At 42.1% G+C, this 16,032-nt stretch overlaps 1 protein-coding gene across 1 annotated transcript; it reads left to right on the forward strand.

Moving 5' to 3' along the window:
* Positions 1-3,753: 3,753 nt before the first annotated feature.
* Positions 3,754-12,133, forward strand: LOC120930912 (nodal homolog 2-A-like). Its single transcript, XM_040342048.1, has 3 exons — positions 3,754-3,999; positions 8,730-9,490; positions 11,980-12,133. Exons 1-3 carry the CDS (start codon positions 3,759-3,761, stop codon positions 12,130-12,132), a joined length of 1,155 nt encoding a protein of 384 aa, XP_040197982.1. The 5' UTR covers positions 3,754-3,758; the 3' UTR covers position 12,133.
* Positions 12,134-16,032: the final 3,899 nt, after the last annotated feature.

A 16,032-nucleotide genomic window follows, 5' to 3' on the forward strand; every position in this document is an offset into this window, starting at 1 on the left:
TCACACTTTGGATCTCATCTTCATACAAAACGTGAATGTCAACACTATGGACAATAGACCTTTACCATGGACGGACCACCACGCCATCAAATTCATATTAACCACCGATACCGTCCTTCAAAAACCCAAACTCCCAACAACTATACACTGGGCAAGATCAAAGAAGAAATTACACTCTGAGCTCTTCAAAATCACACTAGCAACTAAAATAGACGTACCAAATCCGAACCACTCAACGGAGCAAACTCTCAACGCTTTAAACAAAGCACTACTACAAACAGCAGATACAGTCGCTCCAAAACGCAGAGCTCTCAACCGAAAAAATAACTCAGGCTGGTTTAATGACTTTCTCACTCTACTGAAACAGGAACGCAGAAGAGCTGAAGGAGCCTGGAGGAGGAACCCATCAAAAGAAAACCTCACAAAGTACAAAACCCTCACCAAAAATTACCACAAAGCAATCTTTAAAGCCAAAAAAGACCATTTCGCAAACACCATCTCCAAAGCCATAAACCATCCACGGGAACTTTTTAAACTAGTCTCTAAGGCTATGAACCCCTCCTGTTTGGAGCCCCCTGCAAGTGAGACACAAGAATTCTGCAACGAACTATCAGACTTTTTTATCGACAAAATTGAAAAGATTCGGGCAACAGTTCAACAGAAAAAAAACATAAACCCCACTCAGATACAGCAAGAAGAAGAAATCAACAAAACTTCGATGAATTTCGAGCTGATCCCAATTACCATCGACACCACAAAAAACATCATCAGAAGCCTCCGAGACAACACATCCCCAAACGACATCATCCCGACAAAACTCTTGAAAGAATGCACGGACATCTTGGCACCCACCATAACGCACATCATAAACCAATCATTCAGGGAAGGGATGGTTCCGGACAACCTCAAACAAGGCATAATAAAACCTCTCTTAAAGAAGCCCAACCTCGATCCGAAAGACCCTAACCAGCGCAGACCGGTAACAAGCCTGAACACGATCTCCAAGATCATGGAGAAAGCAGTAGTGCAACAGCTCCAGCCCCACCTGGACGACCACAAACTCCTAGATCCTCTACAATCAGGTTTTCGCCCAGGCCACGGCACAGAAACGGCTCTTCTCAAGATATGGGATGACGCCCTTGAAGCAGCAGATGACGGAGAATCCTGTCTCCTAGTGCTGCTGGATCTTAGTGCAGCCTTCGACACAGTAGATCACAACATATTGCTCACGCGACTCAAAGAAGTAGCAGGAGTCTCTGACGCAGCCCTACCGTGGTTCGCATCTTTCCTGGAAAATCGTACTCAGACCGTGAAACTTGGAGATTTCACATCAGAAACACGGACCATCACATGCGGAGTCCCGCAAGGATCACCCCTCTCACCTCTACTCTTCAACATCTACATCCGCCCGCTCCTCAAAATCATCAGCAAACAGGACCTGCGTTACCACTCCTATGCGGACGACACGCAGCTTTACCTTCGAATCACCAACAAAAAAGACCAATTTCTTGAACTTGGAAAGTGCCTCACACTGATCGACAATTGGATGACCGAAAGCTCCCTCAAACTTAACGGATCGAAAACAGAACTACTCATCCTTCACGCAAATAAAAAATCCATTGCTAGGACCACATGGACACCACCCACCATCCTCGGACAAACCATCGCACCAAGCAAAAAAATCAAAAGTCTCGGAGTCATCTTCGACTCAGACATGACAATGGATGCACAAATAGGATCAGTCGTCAGCAGCTCTCATCATCTGCTCCGCATGCTACGTAGACTCATCCCCTTTATCCCGAAAGAAGACACGGCAGTAGTTGTCGGAACAATCATCAACTCACGACTCGACTACGCAAACTCCCTCTACTTAGGGCTACCAAAATACCAGATGGCGCGTCTACAAGTCGTCCAGAACACGGCAGCCAGACTGGTAACAGGTAAAAAGCCGTGGGAATCAGTCGCCCCAGTCTTGAGGTCCCTCCACTGGCTGTCCGTACAGGACCGGGTGACATTCAAGACGCTCTGCCTCACCCACAAATGTTCACAGGGAAAAGCTCCTCAATACTTATGCGAGAAAATAAAACCGTACGTCACCAAGCGCATGCTTCGGTCAACCAACCAAAACCTTCTCCAAATTCCTAAATCCCGCTACAAATCGAAAGGAGAACGAAGATTCTCGGTCCAAGGACCACGGCTCTGGAATGCTCTACCCACGACCATCCGCTTGGAAGAAAACCATCGGGCAGTCAGGAAAAAGCTAAAGACCCACCTCTTCTGAAAGATCTGTACTACTCTGGATGACAAGCGCCTTGAGGCGATTAAGTTCGCATTTGCTGCGCTATACAAGTTACTCACTCACTCACTCACTCAAAAAGTGTCATTTGGGGTCAGATTTTTTTCCCTGCAATGTCGCAGTCCCACTAAAAATCACAGATCGCCACTATCACCAGTAAACACAATAAAAAAAATAGAAGTCCCTTGATCTATTCCGTAGTTTGTAGACACAATTAGCCAGATTCACGTAGGCAGGTGTAACGCTAGGCAGGCGTAGCGTATGGCATATACGCTACGCCGCCGTAAGTTAGAGAGGCAAGTGCTGTATTCACAAAGCACTTGCCTCCTAAGTTACGGCGGCGTAGCGTAAATGGGGCCTGCATGCGCCGTCCGTGTACATATCCCAGTGTGCATTTCTCCAAAGTACGCCGCAAGGACGTATTGGTTTTGACGTGAACGTAAACTACGTCCAGCCCCATTCACGGACGACTTACGCAAACGATGTAAAAAATTTCAAATTTCGATGCGGGAACGACGGCAATACTTAACATTGACTAGGCCAGCTATTTGTTAGACTAACTTTATGCCGGGAATCGCCTTACGTAAATGGCGTATCTTTACTGCGACGGGTGCACGTATCTAGTCATTTACATATTTTACGCCAAACTCAATGGAAGCGCCACCTAGCGGCCAGCGGAAAAATTGCACCCTAAGATACGACGGCGTAGGAGACTTACGCCGCTCGTATCTTAGCCTAATTTAAGCGTATCTGGTTTCCAGAATACGCTTAAATTTAGGACGGCGTAGATTCAGAGTTACGTCGGCGTATCTACTGATACGCCGACGTAAAGCTACCTGCTCACTTGTCAGTTAAAGCGACTCAGGGCCATATTGCCATATTGCAAAAAATGGCATGGTCATTAAGGGGGCAAATCCTTCCGGGGCTGAAGTGGTTAAGGTGTCTGCCAGCAGAAACATTCATGCTCTGACTTAAGTGTGAGTTTTTATGTAGAAAAAAAGAGTTTTAGGAGAGACAGACTGTTCTCAAAGGTCTGTGGCCACCATTCTTCTGTACACTCCTAAACACTTATCAGGTGTTAACTGAAACTAATAATCCACTTGTGGAATTAATGGATTATGGCAAATTTCCATCTTAACAGTAAATTAATCTTTGCTAATTCACGTTTATTGCTCGTGAATATGTGATTTACAGATACACTGATGAATGCTTATTCTTCAGCAGGTCTTCAATAAACCTAACAGGTAAAACAGTTAGACATTGGGCATTAACATAACAGTTAGGAAACATTAGCCAGACACTGGCAAAGACCGACCTGTGTCTTACGATGTACAGTCTATTCATATGAATAGGCATTAGGTGTGAAAGGCCAAAGGTGTTTATACGTTTCCGCACTATATAAAGTCTGTTGGCAATTTTCAGATCAGATCTACTCTTCTACAAGCAAAAGTCCACTGCAGACATGGTTCTACTTGGCAGCATCTGCCTTGCACTTATCTCCTTAATTTTTGCTAACCCTTTGGATAGGCATACAGATGAACAGGATTTATCAAATTGGAAGAGGCACCCACACAAAATGGATTACCCGGTCTATATGATGCAGCTTTACCAGTCACTCATCATGGGAAATAGGACTGATTTTCCTGGCATGGAACATCCTGTCCTGCAGGAATCTGACATGGTTCTGAGCCTCACTGCCAAGAGTAAGTCATTCTTTTTACTGTGCAAAACCTTGTCTACTCTTGTGACTTTTAATGTTATGTATGCACGGGTAAGGGCTGTCTCTTTGCATGTTTAACAATTTTAACTACCTTAACTGGACACTTCATCTATATGGCTGTTCTTATATTCAGGTTAGGTCATAGTAAAAAAAGCAAAGCAAAGCAAGACAATCCAACTTACATCTTAGGCCTCACCCAACCTTGCCTATTCCATCCCTATGTAAAGGTCATGGCTGAGGCCTCGTACACACGGCCGAGTTTCTCAGCAAAAACCAGCAAGAAGCTTGCTGGGTTTTTTTTTTGCAGAGGAAACCGGTCATGTGTACACTTTTCAACGAGGAAACCGCCGAGGATCTCGTCGGGCCAAAAAGAAAGCATGTCTTCTTTTTGCTCTACGGCAATGGGAAAATTTGGCTCGCTGAGATCCTCGGCGGCTTCACAAGGAACTCGACGAGCAAAACTATGTGTTTTGCTCGTCGAGTTTCTCGGCCGTGTGTACGAGGCCTTAGAATTTTCATAAGCTACTTAACACATGGCTCTACATTGATGTACCCTTCCTCCATAATGTACTTATATTTGACATATATAGATGACTAGAAACAGCAATGAGACTCAGAATTGAGTTTAAATTTTCTAACTTTGAAATTAGAGAAAATTGAGTACTGTCCGTGATAAGGTCCAAGCAGTACTAACGAACTAACTAACTAACTTTGTATTGAATTTTTATTTCCTTCCTTTTCTTTTTTGCCTTAGCTACCTCGCTAGTACTTTCACTGCACTTGTTTCCCTGACAAGTCCTTGACAACTCCCTTTCTATTCATCAGTTTGTTGGTTTAATACTTTTGTCCACACTTTAATTTCATTATCTATTTCTGATAGAACTTACAGGGTCTGATTTACTAAAACCGGAGAGTGCAAAATCAGGTGCCGCTGTGCATGGTAGCCAATCAGCTTGTTCAATTAAGCTTTGACAAAAAAACAGGAAGTTGATTGGTTTCTATGCAGCGCTGCACTAGGTTTTGCACGCTCCAGTTTTAGTAAATCAACCCCAATGTCTCAATATTCAACTGCATTCATTTAACTTTTATTCTATACTTTTTACTGTGCTGTTTGTTACTTTTATTTTTACAATCTATGCTGGAGTCTAAAAGATTTCCCTTAGATCTATCAGTGGCTATGCAAAGATCTCTCTGTATAAGTGCTTTGGGATAACTTTTTTGTCTAAGTCTCTGGTTTCTATGCAGAGCTGCACCGATTTTGCACTCCAGTTTTAGTAAATCAACCCACAGGGTTATATACATGTACCCGAATTTACTGGAAGTTTGCCATATTTTCTCTATAATAAGCAAATCTCTATCTCTTTCTAGTGTATCAAGATTGTCCAGGATTACAAAATGTTTAACTATGACAAACTATGCATGTTGTCTATAGCCTGTACTCTGTATTGTAAACCTCTTAAATAAATATTATAGAAAAAAAAGTTGACAGTCACATAGGATGTATGCTTGGCCTGAAAAATTCAGACTTTTGGTGATTCTGTTAACTGTGCAGATCACCTGGGAGGCTTCTGAAACACCCATTATTGATGTCATGCATGTGTAATGCACATCCTACATCTGAAGGAATAGTGGTAATTCGGGGAATCATTCCTCTATACACTGTCTCATGACTGCTGTCAAAATGTCTGATTTGTCAGATAATTACGTATAAATGGAAAATCCATTATATTTTTATCGGCCCTAGGTGTTTTCTGTCTCATAGCTATCTACTGCATGTAATAATTATGCTTTTGCATATTTGCATATTTCTTGATAAGATCCTCTATCTGTAAGGTTAAATTGCCTTGCATTTAGTACTTGCAAACAGTAAACTGCATATGTTATCCATCGAGAAGTGGAAATACTGTAATCAGGGAGTCTAAGTGCCCTTTTTTTTGTGATTTGTTTATTTACACTACTCCTTCAGCGCACTGATGGATGGCTCGTAGGCAGACTTCACTATGTAGACGCTGGGTGCTAAGCACTCATTATGTCATTACTTTATGTGTATTCAGCTTCAGCCCTGTATTAAAAAAGCATGCAGTCGGCTCAATACACATCCTTACTTCTGACCATTGTCTAAATGTTTTTTGTTGAGTCTGGGTGTATATAACATCCTACAAATGAGTGCAAGTAAGGTACAGCATAATCTAGAGAGTATGCTCAGCAAATGCTTAAACATTTGAGACTGCTGGGTTTACCACAATCTTTTAAGTACCAAGAACTTTATTTCAATTCAGCAATACAAAATGCCTATAAAATGCTGGGCCCAAGAACATGACATTACTAATTATTAATACATTTAGCCACTCACAAGGATAGCATTTATACAAATTTAGCATGCAATCTGTAGTGCAGTTATCTCACGCTTTTATACCATCAATCTGGGCACACCTGTGTAGACCTTTCCAGTCTGTTCTACTGTATCCTTGTTTGTCTTTTTGCTTTGTTTCCTATTTTCATTCAACTGAGTCTTGTGTGTTTTCTGAGGTTGTATATTTTCTTAAAATGAATATAAATTAAATCAACTTAACATTTACTGGATGCTCTTTAGTCCTCGTTCACACCGGGCCGATTTGACATGTCAGGGGCGATTTGAATAGACATCTGTGCATGTCTCTCAAATCGCCCCCAAAAGTCGAACTGAAATATCGGTTTGAAATCGTGCAAGTTCAGATGAACTCACACAATTTCAAGCCCGCATTCAGTGTGAACCTAGGCTAAATCGGATTTCTTATTTTTTATATTTTCTATCAATCCATGTTAGATTTTATTTAATGGACCTCTTTTTTTATCTTTGTATATTTAACTGAATCAGATGGCAGCAACCTGCAGCAATCTTCCTCAGAGCCTTTCAGCTGAACTATTTCTTTCCCCTGGCCGTGTCTGAGCTGTCAATCCCCATAGACTTTTTTGGGACTGTCACATGTCTCCTGATGCAGAAGATGCTCAGGAACAGCCTCATAGAAGTCTCAGAGGATCAGCTACACAGGCACAGCCAGGAGAAATTAGATTTTGCCCAAAGGCTCTGAAGATTTCTTCAGGCTATAAACATCCAATTAAGGTAGGAACACATCTAGGACCTTAGGGGGGACTTTAGGTTGGGTTGGGGTAGGCAAAAATGAAACCTGTACTTTCTTAACCACTTAACCCCCGGACCATATTGCTGCCCAAAGACCAGAGCACTTTTTGCGATTCGGGACTGCGCCGCTTTAACTGACAATTGCGCGGTCGTGCGACTTGGCTCCCAAACAAAATTGCCTTCTTTTTTTTCCCACAAATAGCGCTTTCTTTTGGTGGTATTTGATCACCTCTGCGGTTTTAATTTTTTGTGCTATAAACAAAAATAGAGCGACAATTTTGAAAAAAAATAATATTTTTTACTTTTTGCTATAATAAATATGCCCCAAAAATATATAAAAAAACATTTTTTTTCCTCAGTTTAGGCCGATACGTATTCTTCTACATATTTTTCGTTAAAAAAAATTGCAATAAGCGTTTTTTGATTGGTTTGCGCAAAAGTTATAGCGTTTACAAAATAGGGGGTATTTTTATGGCATTTTTATTAATATATTTTTTTTACTAGTAATGGCGGCGATCAGCGATTTTTTTTCGGTACTGCGACATTATGGCGGACACTTCGGACACTTTTGACACATTTTTGGGACCATTGGCATTTTTATAGCGATCAGTGCTATAAAAATGCATTGGATTACTATAAAAATGCCACTGGCAGTGAAGGAGTTAACACTAGGGGGCAGGGAAGGGGTTAAGTATGCCTGGGTGTGTTCTTACTGTGGGGGGGGGGGTGGCCTCACTAGGGGAAACACTGATCCTCTGTTCATACGTTGTATGAACAGAGGATCAGCATTTCTCCCCCTGACAGGACCGGGAGCTGTGTGTTTACACACACAGCTCCCGGTCCCCGCTCTGTAATGAGCAATCGCGGGTGCCCGGCGGCGATCGAGCCCGCCGGGCACACGCACGGGAGTCGGGGGAGAGCGGGGGGCACGCTCGAAGAGCCAACGTAATATGACGGGCTCTCGCCCAGGAGAGCCGACCTGCCGCGGGAGAATGACGGCGGCTGGTCGGCTAGTAGTTAAAGTACAACTATCCTTAACCTCTTAACAGTATGTGATCCACCTGTCCTCAAAATAGTATTTATCTGCTAGTAATGCTACAAAAACCCTTCCCAACTGGTTTACAAGTTTCTATTTCATGTATAGAGAGACAGAATCAATCCACACTACTGTGGAATAAAAGAATGATCGCCATTGGATAAGAGATTTTACATCATGTGCCAATTCCCATACCCATTTGTCATTAATAATATTGCTCTTCTTCACTGGTATAATCAGCTTGTGTAGTCAGTGTTCTTCTATGATTTATATTTTCAAAAATGATATAGCAAAAGAAATGAAGCTAAGACAGTTTGGGTAAAATTAAAATGCAAGAGGCACCAAGTCTGGTTTACACATCCTTTAGTATAGTTAAACTTTATCAGTTCAGCTATATTTCAGGGTATCAACTGTCAATGTAACATATTTTTGTGGTATCAAGTTTTCAAATAAAGTTGTATGCCATTTACCCATTTACAAAAATATTTTCAAAACTATTTGAAACTGGTAAGATTTGCAGGTTTAGAACTCTAAACTCTTTCTTTCATTAATCCAGGTTGCAGTGAAGCAGGAAGCGTTTGGAAAATGTCGTTTGATATGTCTTCAATCTCCACCAACACCGAGCTCAAGCTGGTGGAACTCCGAGTTCGTCTTCCCTCTTTCAAAAAGGCAAGCAATATCACAGTGGAGATATACCATTCCAAGGACGGTCATGACAAACTCTTAATGGGGTCATTCACGTCTAACCCTTCAGCTGCAAAAGGTAACTCGTGGAAGATCTTTAACTTGACCAGAATAGTCCAGTACTCCACCCACCATGGAGAGCCAATCCTAAATCCTGATTACGTAGCAGCAGAGGACACGACAGAGCGACACACAGAATCCGGTAATGTTAGAGAGCCTAGTCATGGTCCACATCAAAATAAAGATCCCTTGCCTGCTGAGTACTTCTCTGCAGAAAAAGTGATGCTAGTTGTGTTTGCACGGGAAAAGACCTCTGACAACCAGTTTGGCTCTCCAAGCCTCATTAGGACTGTCCAGTCTTCAAAGTACATCATGAGAGAGAGGCCAACTGGTCTAAGGAGACATCGGAGAAACCACAATTCCAAAAACAGCATATTTGTCAATGAACTCCCAACAAGAACAGAATCTGGTGGACCGCTCTGCAGAAGGGTAGACATGTGGGTAGAGTTTGACAAAATCGAATGGGGAAATCGAATCATCTACCCAAGAAGGTACAATGCTTACAGATGTGAGGGGACATGTCCAATTCCATTGAATGAGACCTTCAAGTCAACCAATCATGCATTCATCAAGGTAATTAATTAACAAGCACCCATTTTATTTAATTTAGTAAAAAGTATGGAAAAAGTACTTCAGCATATTTGACTCAGTAGATATATGAAAATGTATGTCTCAGAAAAAAAACATATTCAGAACATCTTAAAATGCAGCAAATACAGAAAAATACTTTCTGATCGGCCAGAAACCCAATGTACTCCTAGCTTCATGTTTAAGCTGACAACACAGTGCCTCTTTGCATTAAAATCCCAAGCAGTGTTTTCATCCCTGATCAGTACTCTAATGATGGGCTACAAAACTCCTCCTCCTCTTCTCATCTCAGTAGCAGAACGGTTTTGTTGTCCAGCATAGGAAAACTGGGCAGGGCTGATAACACTGTTTCGCAATTTCAGTGCTGCAAAGGCACAGCTGTCAGGTCACTATATGAAAGCAGAGTTCCACCCATATAAGGTCAGCAGCTACAAAAAAGTGTAGCTGTTGACTTTTAATAATTGGACACTCACCTGTCCCACAGTCCAGCAATGGGGGCGAATGAAGCTCGGCTCTCCATCTCCTCTCCACAATGCCGGCATTCTGACTGTGGACGCCCAGCGGTGGCTTTACAACCAGGCACACACTGCGCATGCGCGAGCCGCACTGCACGCTGTGATTGGCCGGGAAATCTTCTGGGACCTGTGACATGTCCCAAAAGATTGCACGGAGGGAGGGGGAGAGGTGAACCTCCTTCCAGTGCCGTGGAACCTTGGGAGGAAGTGGGAGCTGGATGCCTCTAAAAAGAAGGTATCCGCTCCCCCCCCCAAAAAAAATTCAATGCCAAATGCGGTATGTCAGGGGGTCAACTTCACTTAAAGTGCAAGTTTCATTATTGGCTGGAAGTCTGCTCATTGGTTTCATGGCAGATCAACAGGTACTTTGCTTTGGAAAAATATGCATGTATTGCATAGAAGTACTGCATTGTTTTTGCCCAGACCTAAGCCTAAATTAAAGCGGAGTTCCCACAAAAAAAAAATATTAAAAGCCAGCAGCTACAAATACTGCAGCTGCTGACTTTTAATATATGGACACTACCTGTCCAGGGCCCCCGCGATGTCGGCAGCCAAAGTCGATCTGCCGCTCGTGGATCGGCTGCTGCCGCCGCCATACTCCATAAGGGAATCAGGAAGTGAAGCATTGCGGCTTCACTTCCCGGTTTCCTACTGCGCATTTGCGAGTAGCTCTGCGTGTCTTCAGTGGTCCCCGCTGTGTTCTGGAAGCTGCATGTTTCCCAGAACACAGCGGGGGTACAGAGTAGGTGCCGGTAAGTGGTGTAGATCACCAAGGTGATCTATGCCAGGAAGTGGGAGCAAATACCTGTATTAGACAGGTATCTGCTCCACCCTCCCCCTGAAAGGCGCCAAAGGTGACACCGGAGGGAGGAAGGGTTCCAAAAAGTGGAAGTTCCATTTATGGGTGGAACTCCACTTTAAGTGTCAAAGAAAAAAAGTATAGATTTTTATTTATCGTCTCAAGAAAAATGTTGCAAAAGTACTTGATCTAATGAACTCATAACACTTGTCATAAACAAACAGATCTATCATTTCGTACTTATACCAATCTAATATTTTCCCTTTTTCTTGAAATGAACACTCAGCACTTACCAGACCTTACTGCTTGATTTCTCACATATTTTTTTAAAGATTTTCAAACACCTGTTTAGTAAAAACATCAATTAAAGCAGATGTAAAGTTATACAAATAACTCCAACAAATCCAACAACACCCCAAACTCCCCACCCAATGCCAAAAAAACGATTGCAATGTCAGCATGTTTGGCAAATAAAAAATGCTCCCATCAAACTTTTTCCATTTGAAATTCCGACCGTGTGTATGCGGCTTTAGGGCATATTTTCCCAAAGTGTGATCCATTGGTATGTTAATGTGTAAGCTGGTAATGCCTGGTAATAGCTAAGTGATATCATTGTTTCATCACAGTTCATGGGTATCTTCAAGGTAGTCCAGATTCCAACCAACAATCCAACCATATCATGGATTAATCAGCTTACATCCAAATTCTGGCTTTTTGTGTGGCTGCATGACTGTGAAAGGGACATTACACTGCAAATACATAATTGTGTATTGTGCCCCATAGCAAAACCATTAAGGGTCCCCCTGCCTTTATAATCTTCATTTCAAAGGCAAATCCTCTATTCATAGAAAATACAAATTTTGCAAAAGGCAATTGATGAAATGTTTTATACAATAATTTCATCCAAAAAGTATTTGTCAAATTCCATTGCTACCAATATAAATCACTGGGTATCCAGGTGGCTCTGGGTCCCATGTGCTTCTTGTGCCCCAAAATACATACAGCTTCCTCCTTGATTGAACCACTGTTGAATATGTTTATGCTATGTAAAACAATAACGTAAAAAAAACAATATAATTTGAACAGCGAGTCCTTTATACAGTATACTCTGACCCATATTTATCTTTAATATCTTTTATGTATTTTTGCACTTTTTTTAGAGTCTGGTGAAGATGTTCGATTCAGAGAAAGTTGAGTGTTCCTCCTGTGTACCAGTAAAGATGAATGCAATGTCAATGTTGATGTATGAAGATGACAAAATCTCACTGAAGCACCACGAGGATATGGTGGTGGAGACGTGCGGATGCAACTGAAGTCTATGTCTTGTTAGTTTATTTCCAAATTTGTGTAGTTTGTAAATATTGTAAATAAGAGATATTTAAAGAAACGTTATATTTATTGGTAATAAAAACAAACGCACTTTCACTTTCCCTTGTTTTGCACTCTATTTTGACTGAATTGGCTAAATCAGATTAACGAACACACTGCTAAATTAACATACTATCTGATTGGGAAATGCAAAATATAATTCAAGTTTTTTTTTTTTTTACATGATTACGGTATCTTCTTAAAGTTCACCTCCAGGCAGATGTTTGTTTCTTTAGAATAGGGAAGGGTTATTACCTCTGTCAATGAGGAAGTCAGAAGGTAGACCTTGAGGAGCAACTTAAGTAAAGTGTACAAATAAACATAGAAAAGTGACAGCATAAAAAGACAGAGTAGTCCATCGAGTCTGCCTTTTTTTTTATACATGTTTTGTATTTTTTTTTCGTTAACATTTTTGTCTAATAGCTGGATTCAGGTAGGGCGGCTCACTTTTGAGGCGGCGTAGCGTATCGCATATACGCTACGCTGCCGTAAGTCAGAAAGGCAAGTGCTGTATTCACAAAGCACTTGCCTCCTAAGTTACGGCGGCGTAGCGTAAATGGACCGGCGTAAGCGCGCCTAATTCAAATGAGGATGGTGGGGCGTGTTTTATGTAAATTACTCGTGACCCGACGTGATTGACGTTTTTTTACGATGCCGCATGCGCCGTCCGTGGACATATCCCAGTGTGCATTGCTTCAAAGTACGCCGCAAGGACGTATTGGTTTCGACGTGAACGTAAATAACGTCCAGCCCCATTCAAGGACGACTTACGCAAACAACGTAAATTTTTCAAATTTTGACGCGGGAACGACGGCCATACTTAACATTGGCTAGGCCAGCTATTTGTTCGACTAACTTTACGCCGGAAAACGCCTTACGTAAACGGCGTATCTTTACTGCGACGGGCAAGCGTACATTCGTGAATCTGCGTATCTCTCTGATTTACGCATTCTAGGCGTAAATCAGCGTTCACGCCCCTAGCGGCCGGCAGAACTAGACAGCTAAGATACGACGGCGCACATCCCTGCTGTGTGCGCGTTAAACATAACAAGAGGAGGAGGAGGAGAGAGAGAGGGAGGGGAGCGCTGCATCCTCCTCAGCTCAAAGCCGCACCAGGGCAGTCCGGTCCTGCCATTGTGTGTCCTCTGGCTGATGGCTTCAGCCAGGAAACGATCAGCCTGGTCCACCCCACTCCTCACTCGCCCTGAATGAAATTCCACTCGCAAATTGCGAGCAAAGAGTGGAATTTTTGAGGGCTGTATAGAGTATATCAATCTTGAAGGGTTGGATCTTTTTCTATAGTTGAATCCATTTTAAAGACAAATGGGGAGCTAATCCCTTTTGATAAACTGAAAGAGAAAGTGGGCATCCCAGAGGAACTTGACCTTTCCTAGGGACATAATGAAAATTATTTTAGGAAAAACAGGCAATTAGGGGATGAAACCAAGGCTATTATCAACATAATCAGTAAATTCCCATTAAGATGTATTTATGAGTTTTTGCTGAGGTCTGAGGATAGGAGTGTAGATGACCGTTATAAGGTAAAGTGGGGTAAATCCTTCCCACATTCAGATAAATATGAATGAAAGCCTCTGGAGTAGGATATGTAAATACTATAGTAAAAGGTACCATCATCCTTGAAATTAGAATATAGAAAAATTGGATCTAAGGTCTCAGAACCAGAGAACCAAGGGGGGAGGGGCCAATTATGACTATTACGGTACTGATACAGAGGTAAGAAGTGAGAGTAAATATTTAAAACAGAAAATAGATTTTATTCAAACATAGACAAGAGAAAAAACTAAATTAAAATGGTGATAACCATCTACAACACCAAAATAGAGGTCCCCAGGGGGTGAAAACAGCACGATGGGTTGAAGGTTATGACAGTCTCAACTAGTTTTGCGGTGTATACCACTTCATCAGGAGCAAATCTAAAAAAGTCTTGCCAAGGTAAAACAGCGGGCGCAACCAAACAGGGTCCCGTATGGTAGCCGGGGGGGACACATGTGTGGAAAGACCTACTTATCTTGATAACAAGGAGGGTGATGGTGAGTAGGGGGGTCCCCGGAGCAGGAGCCCAATGGTAGCACATGTTGAGGTACATGTGAGCTCAACACAGAGTGTGAGGGTAATGGTGAGTATATGTGGTCCCAAGGTAGCATCAGGGTGATGATGCTAGCCTATGATGCTGTGGGCTGGATAAAGCCGCAGCAATCCCGGGACCCAGTGTTGGTGAATATATCAAGCTTGGAGGGTTGGATCTTTTTCTATAGTTGAATCCATTTTAGAGACAAATGGGGAGCTAATCCCTTTTGATAAACTGAAAGAGAAAGTGGGCATCCCAGAGGAACTTGACTTTTCCTAGGGACATAGTGAAAATTATTTTAGGAAAAACAGGCAATTAGGAGATGAAACCAAGGCTATTATCAACATATTCAGTAAATTCCCATTAAGATGTATTTATGAGTTTTTGCTGAGGTCTGAGGATAGGAGAGTGGATGACCTTTATAAGGTAAAGTGGGGTAAATCCTTCCCACATTCAGATAAAGTAGGAGCGTTGGTGTCAGGTGTATACATTAGGGTCTGCAGGACCACGATAAGAACCCATTTGAGTAAAGTATATTCAAAAATTATGAATAGAATGGAACATACAGTATATTACTATTGAAAGGTACGACAAAATATATACCGGTAATAGAATGCTTTAATGGGTGCTTTTCCAGACCTAAACAACATGCTATATGATTTAGACAAGATTAGGAAGTTCTGGCATACACTGGCAGGGTGACTCGGATATCTGACCGAACATCAATTTGCTTTAAAAAAGTAATTATTCTGGATTTAATTGAAGATTCTAATAAAGATTTTATAGTGCTTCTAGTTTTGGTAACCTTAAAGCGGTAATAAACCCAAAACCAGGCATGTAATATATTGCAGCTTAGTAGTGGTGGCTGCATCAGCCTTCTTTCTTTGGCAATTTCAGTCCTCAGCTACAGTCTACTTAGGCTTATAGCTGACACCCTATGGCCTATTAGTCAAGTACTGAGAGCAGATCACATAGATCTAACCTTATGAAGGTCAACTTATCTCATCACAAGCTTTCTGTTCTCTTCATCTTTCTGGGAAAGTCATGTATCAACATTTGTCTTTCTATTGTTTATTGTGTTTTAATAAAAATGTATTAAACAAAAAAGTATATCTAATCCTAATCACTAAAATGTCATATAAAATGTAATATGTAGATGTAATTTCCAAATTCAATAGTTGTACAGAGCCCTCACCTTAAAGTATGCATTGTTTTGGAAAACTACTCCCTATAGAAATCCAGGAGTTAAAGTGGTTTTAAAGCCCCTGTTTTTCTTACTATAGTTCCCTGTGTTAGATAACATGATGTTCCCCAGTGTATGTGATTTATAAATAAAATATGCTGCCGCCTAAAGCCTTATTTCAGAGACCCACTCTGCGCACATGTCTCCTCTCCTGATCTGACAGCTGCAGGAGGAGGGGCTGACAATCCCCCGCTGATGTCTACGGCCGTGTACACACGATCAAACATATACGATGAAACCGGTCCGCCGGACCGTTTTCACCGTACATGTCTGCCCGGGGATTTCTGTACGATGGCTGTACTAACCATCGTACAGAAATCCGCGTGTAAACAATACGCGGGGCGTGTCCGCGGTGTCGCCGCGACGATGACGCGGTGTCGCCACGACAATGACGCGGCGACGTGGGCGGGCCTGCCAGTTAAATGCTTCCACGCATGCGTCGAAGTCATTAGACGCATGCGAGGGATGGTGGGCGCTCGGACATGTACGGTAGGTCTGTACAGACGACCGAAC

The sequence above is a fragment of the Rana temporaria genome, chromosome 3 (assembly GCF_905171775.1).
Source record: "Rana temporaria chromosome 3, aRanTem1.1, whole genome shotgun sequence".
Classification (NCBI taxonomy): Eukaryota; Metazoa; Chordata; class Amphibia; order Anura; family Ranidae; genus Rana; species Rana temporaria.

Excerpts from the sequence above, each read along its gene's own strand:
- LOC120930912 (XM_040342048.1), top strand. The coding sequence starts at position 3,759 with ATGGTTCTACTTGGCAGCATCTGCCTTGCACTTATCTCCTTAATTTTT. Across the intron at positions 4,000-8,729 it reads TCTGAGCCTCACTGCCAAGA|GTTGCAGTGAAGCAGGAAGC; the intron begins GTAAGTCATTCT and ends TCATTAATCCAG. Across the intron at positions 9,491-11,979 it reads CCAATCATGCATTCATCAAG|AGTCTGGTGAAGATGTTCGA; the intron begins GTAATTAATTAA and ends CACTTTTTTTAG.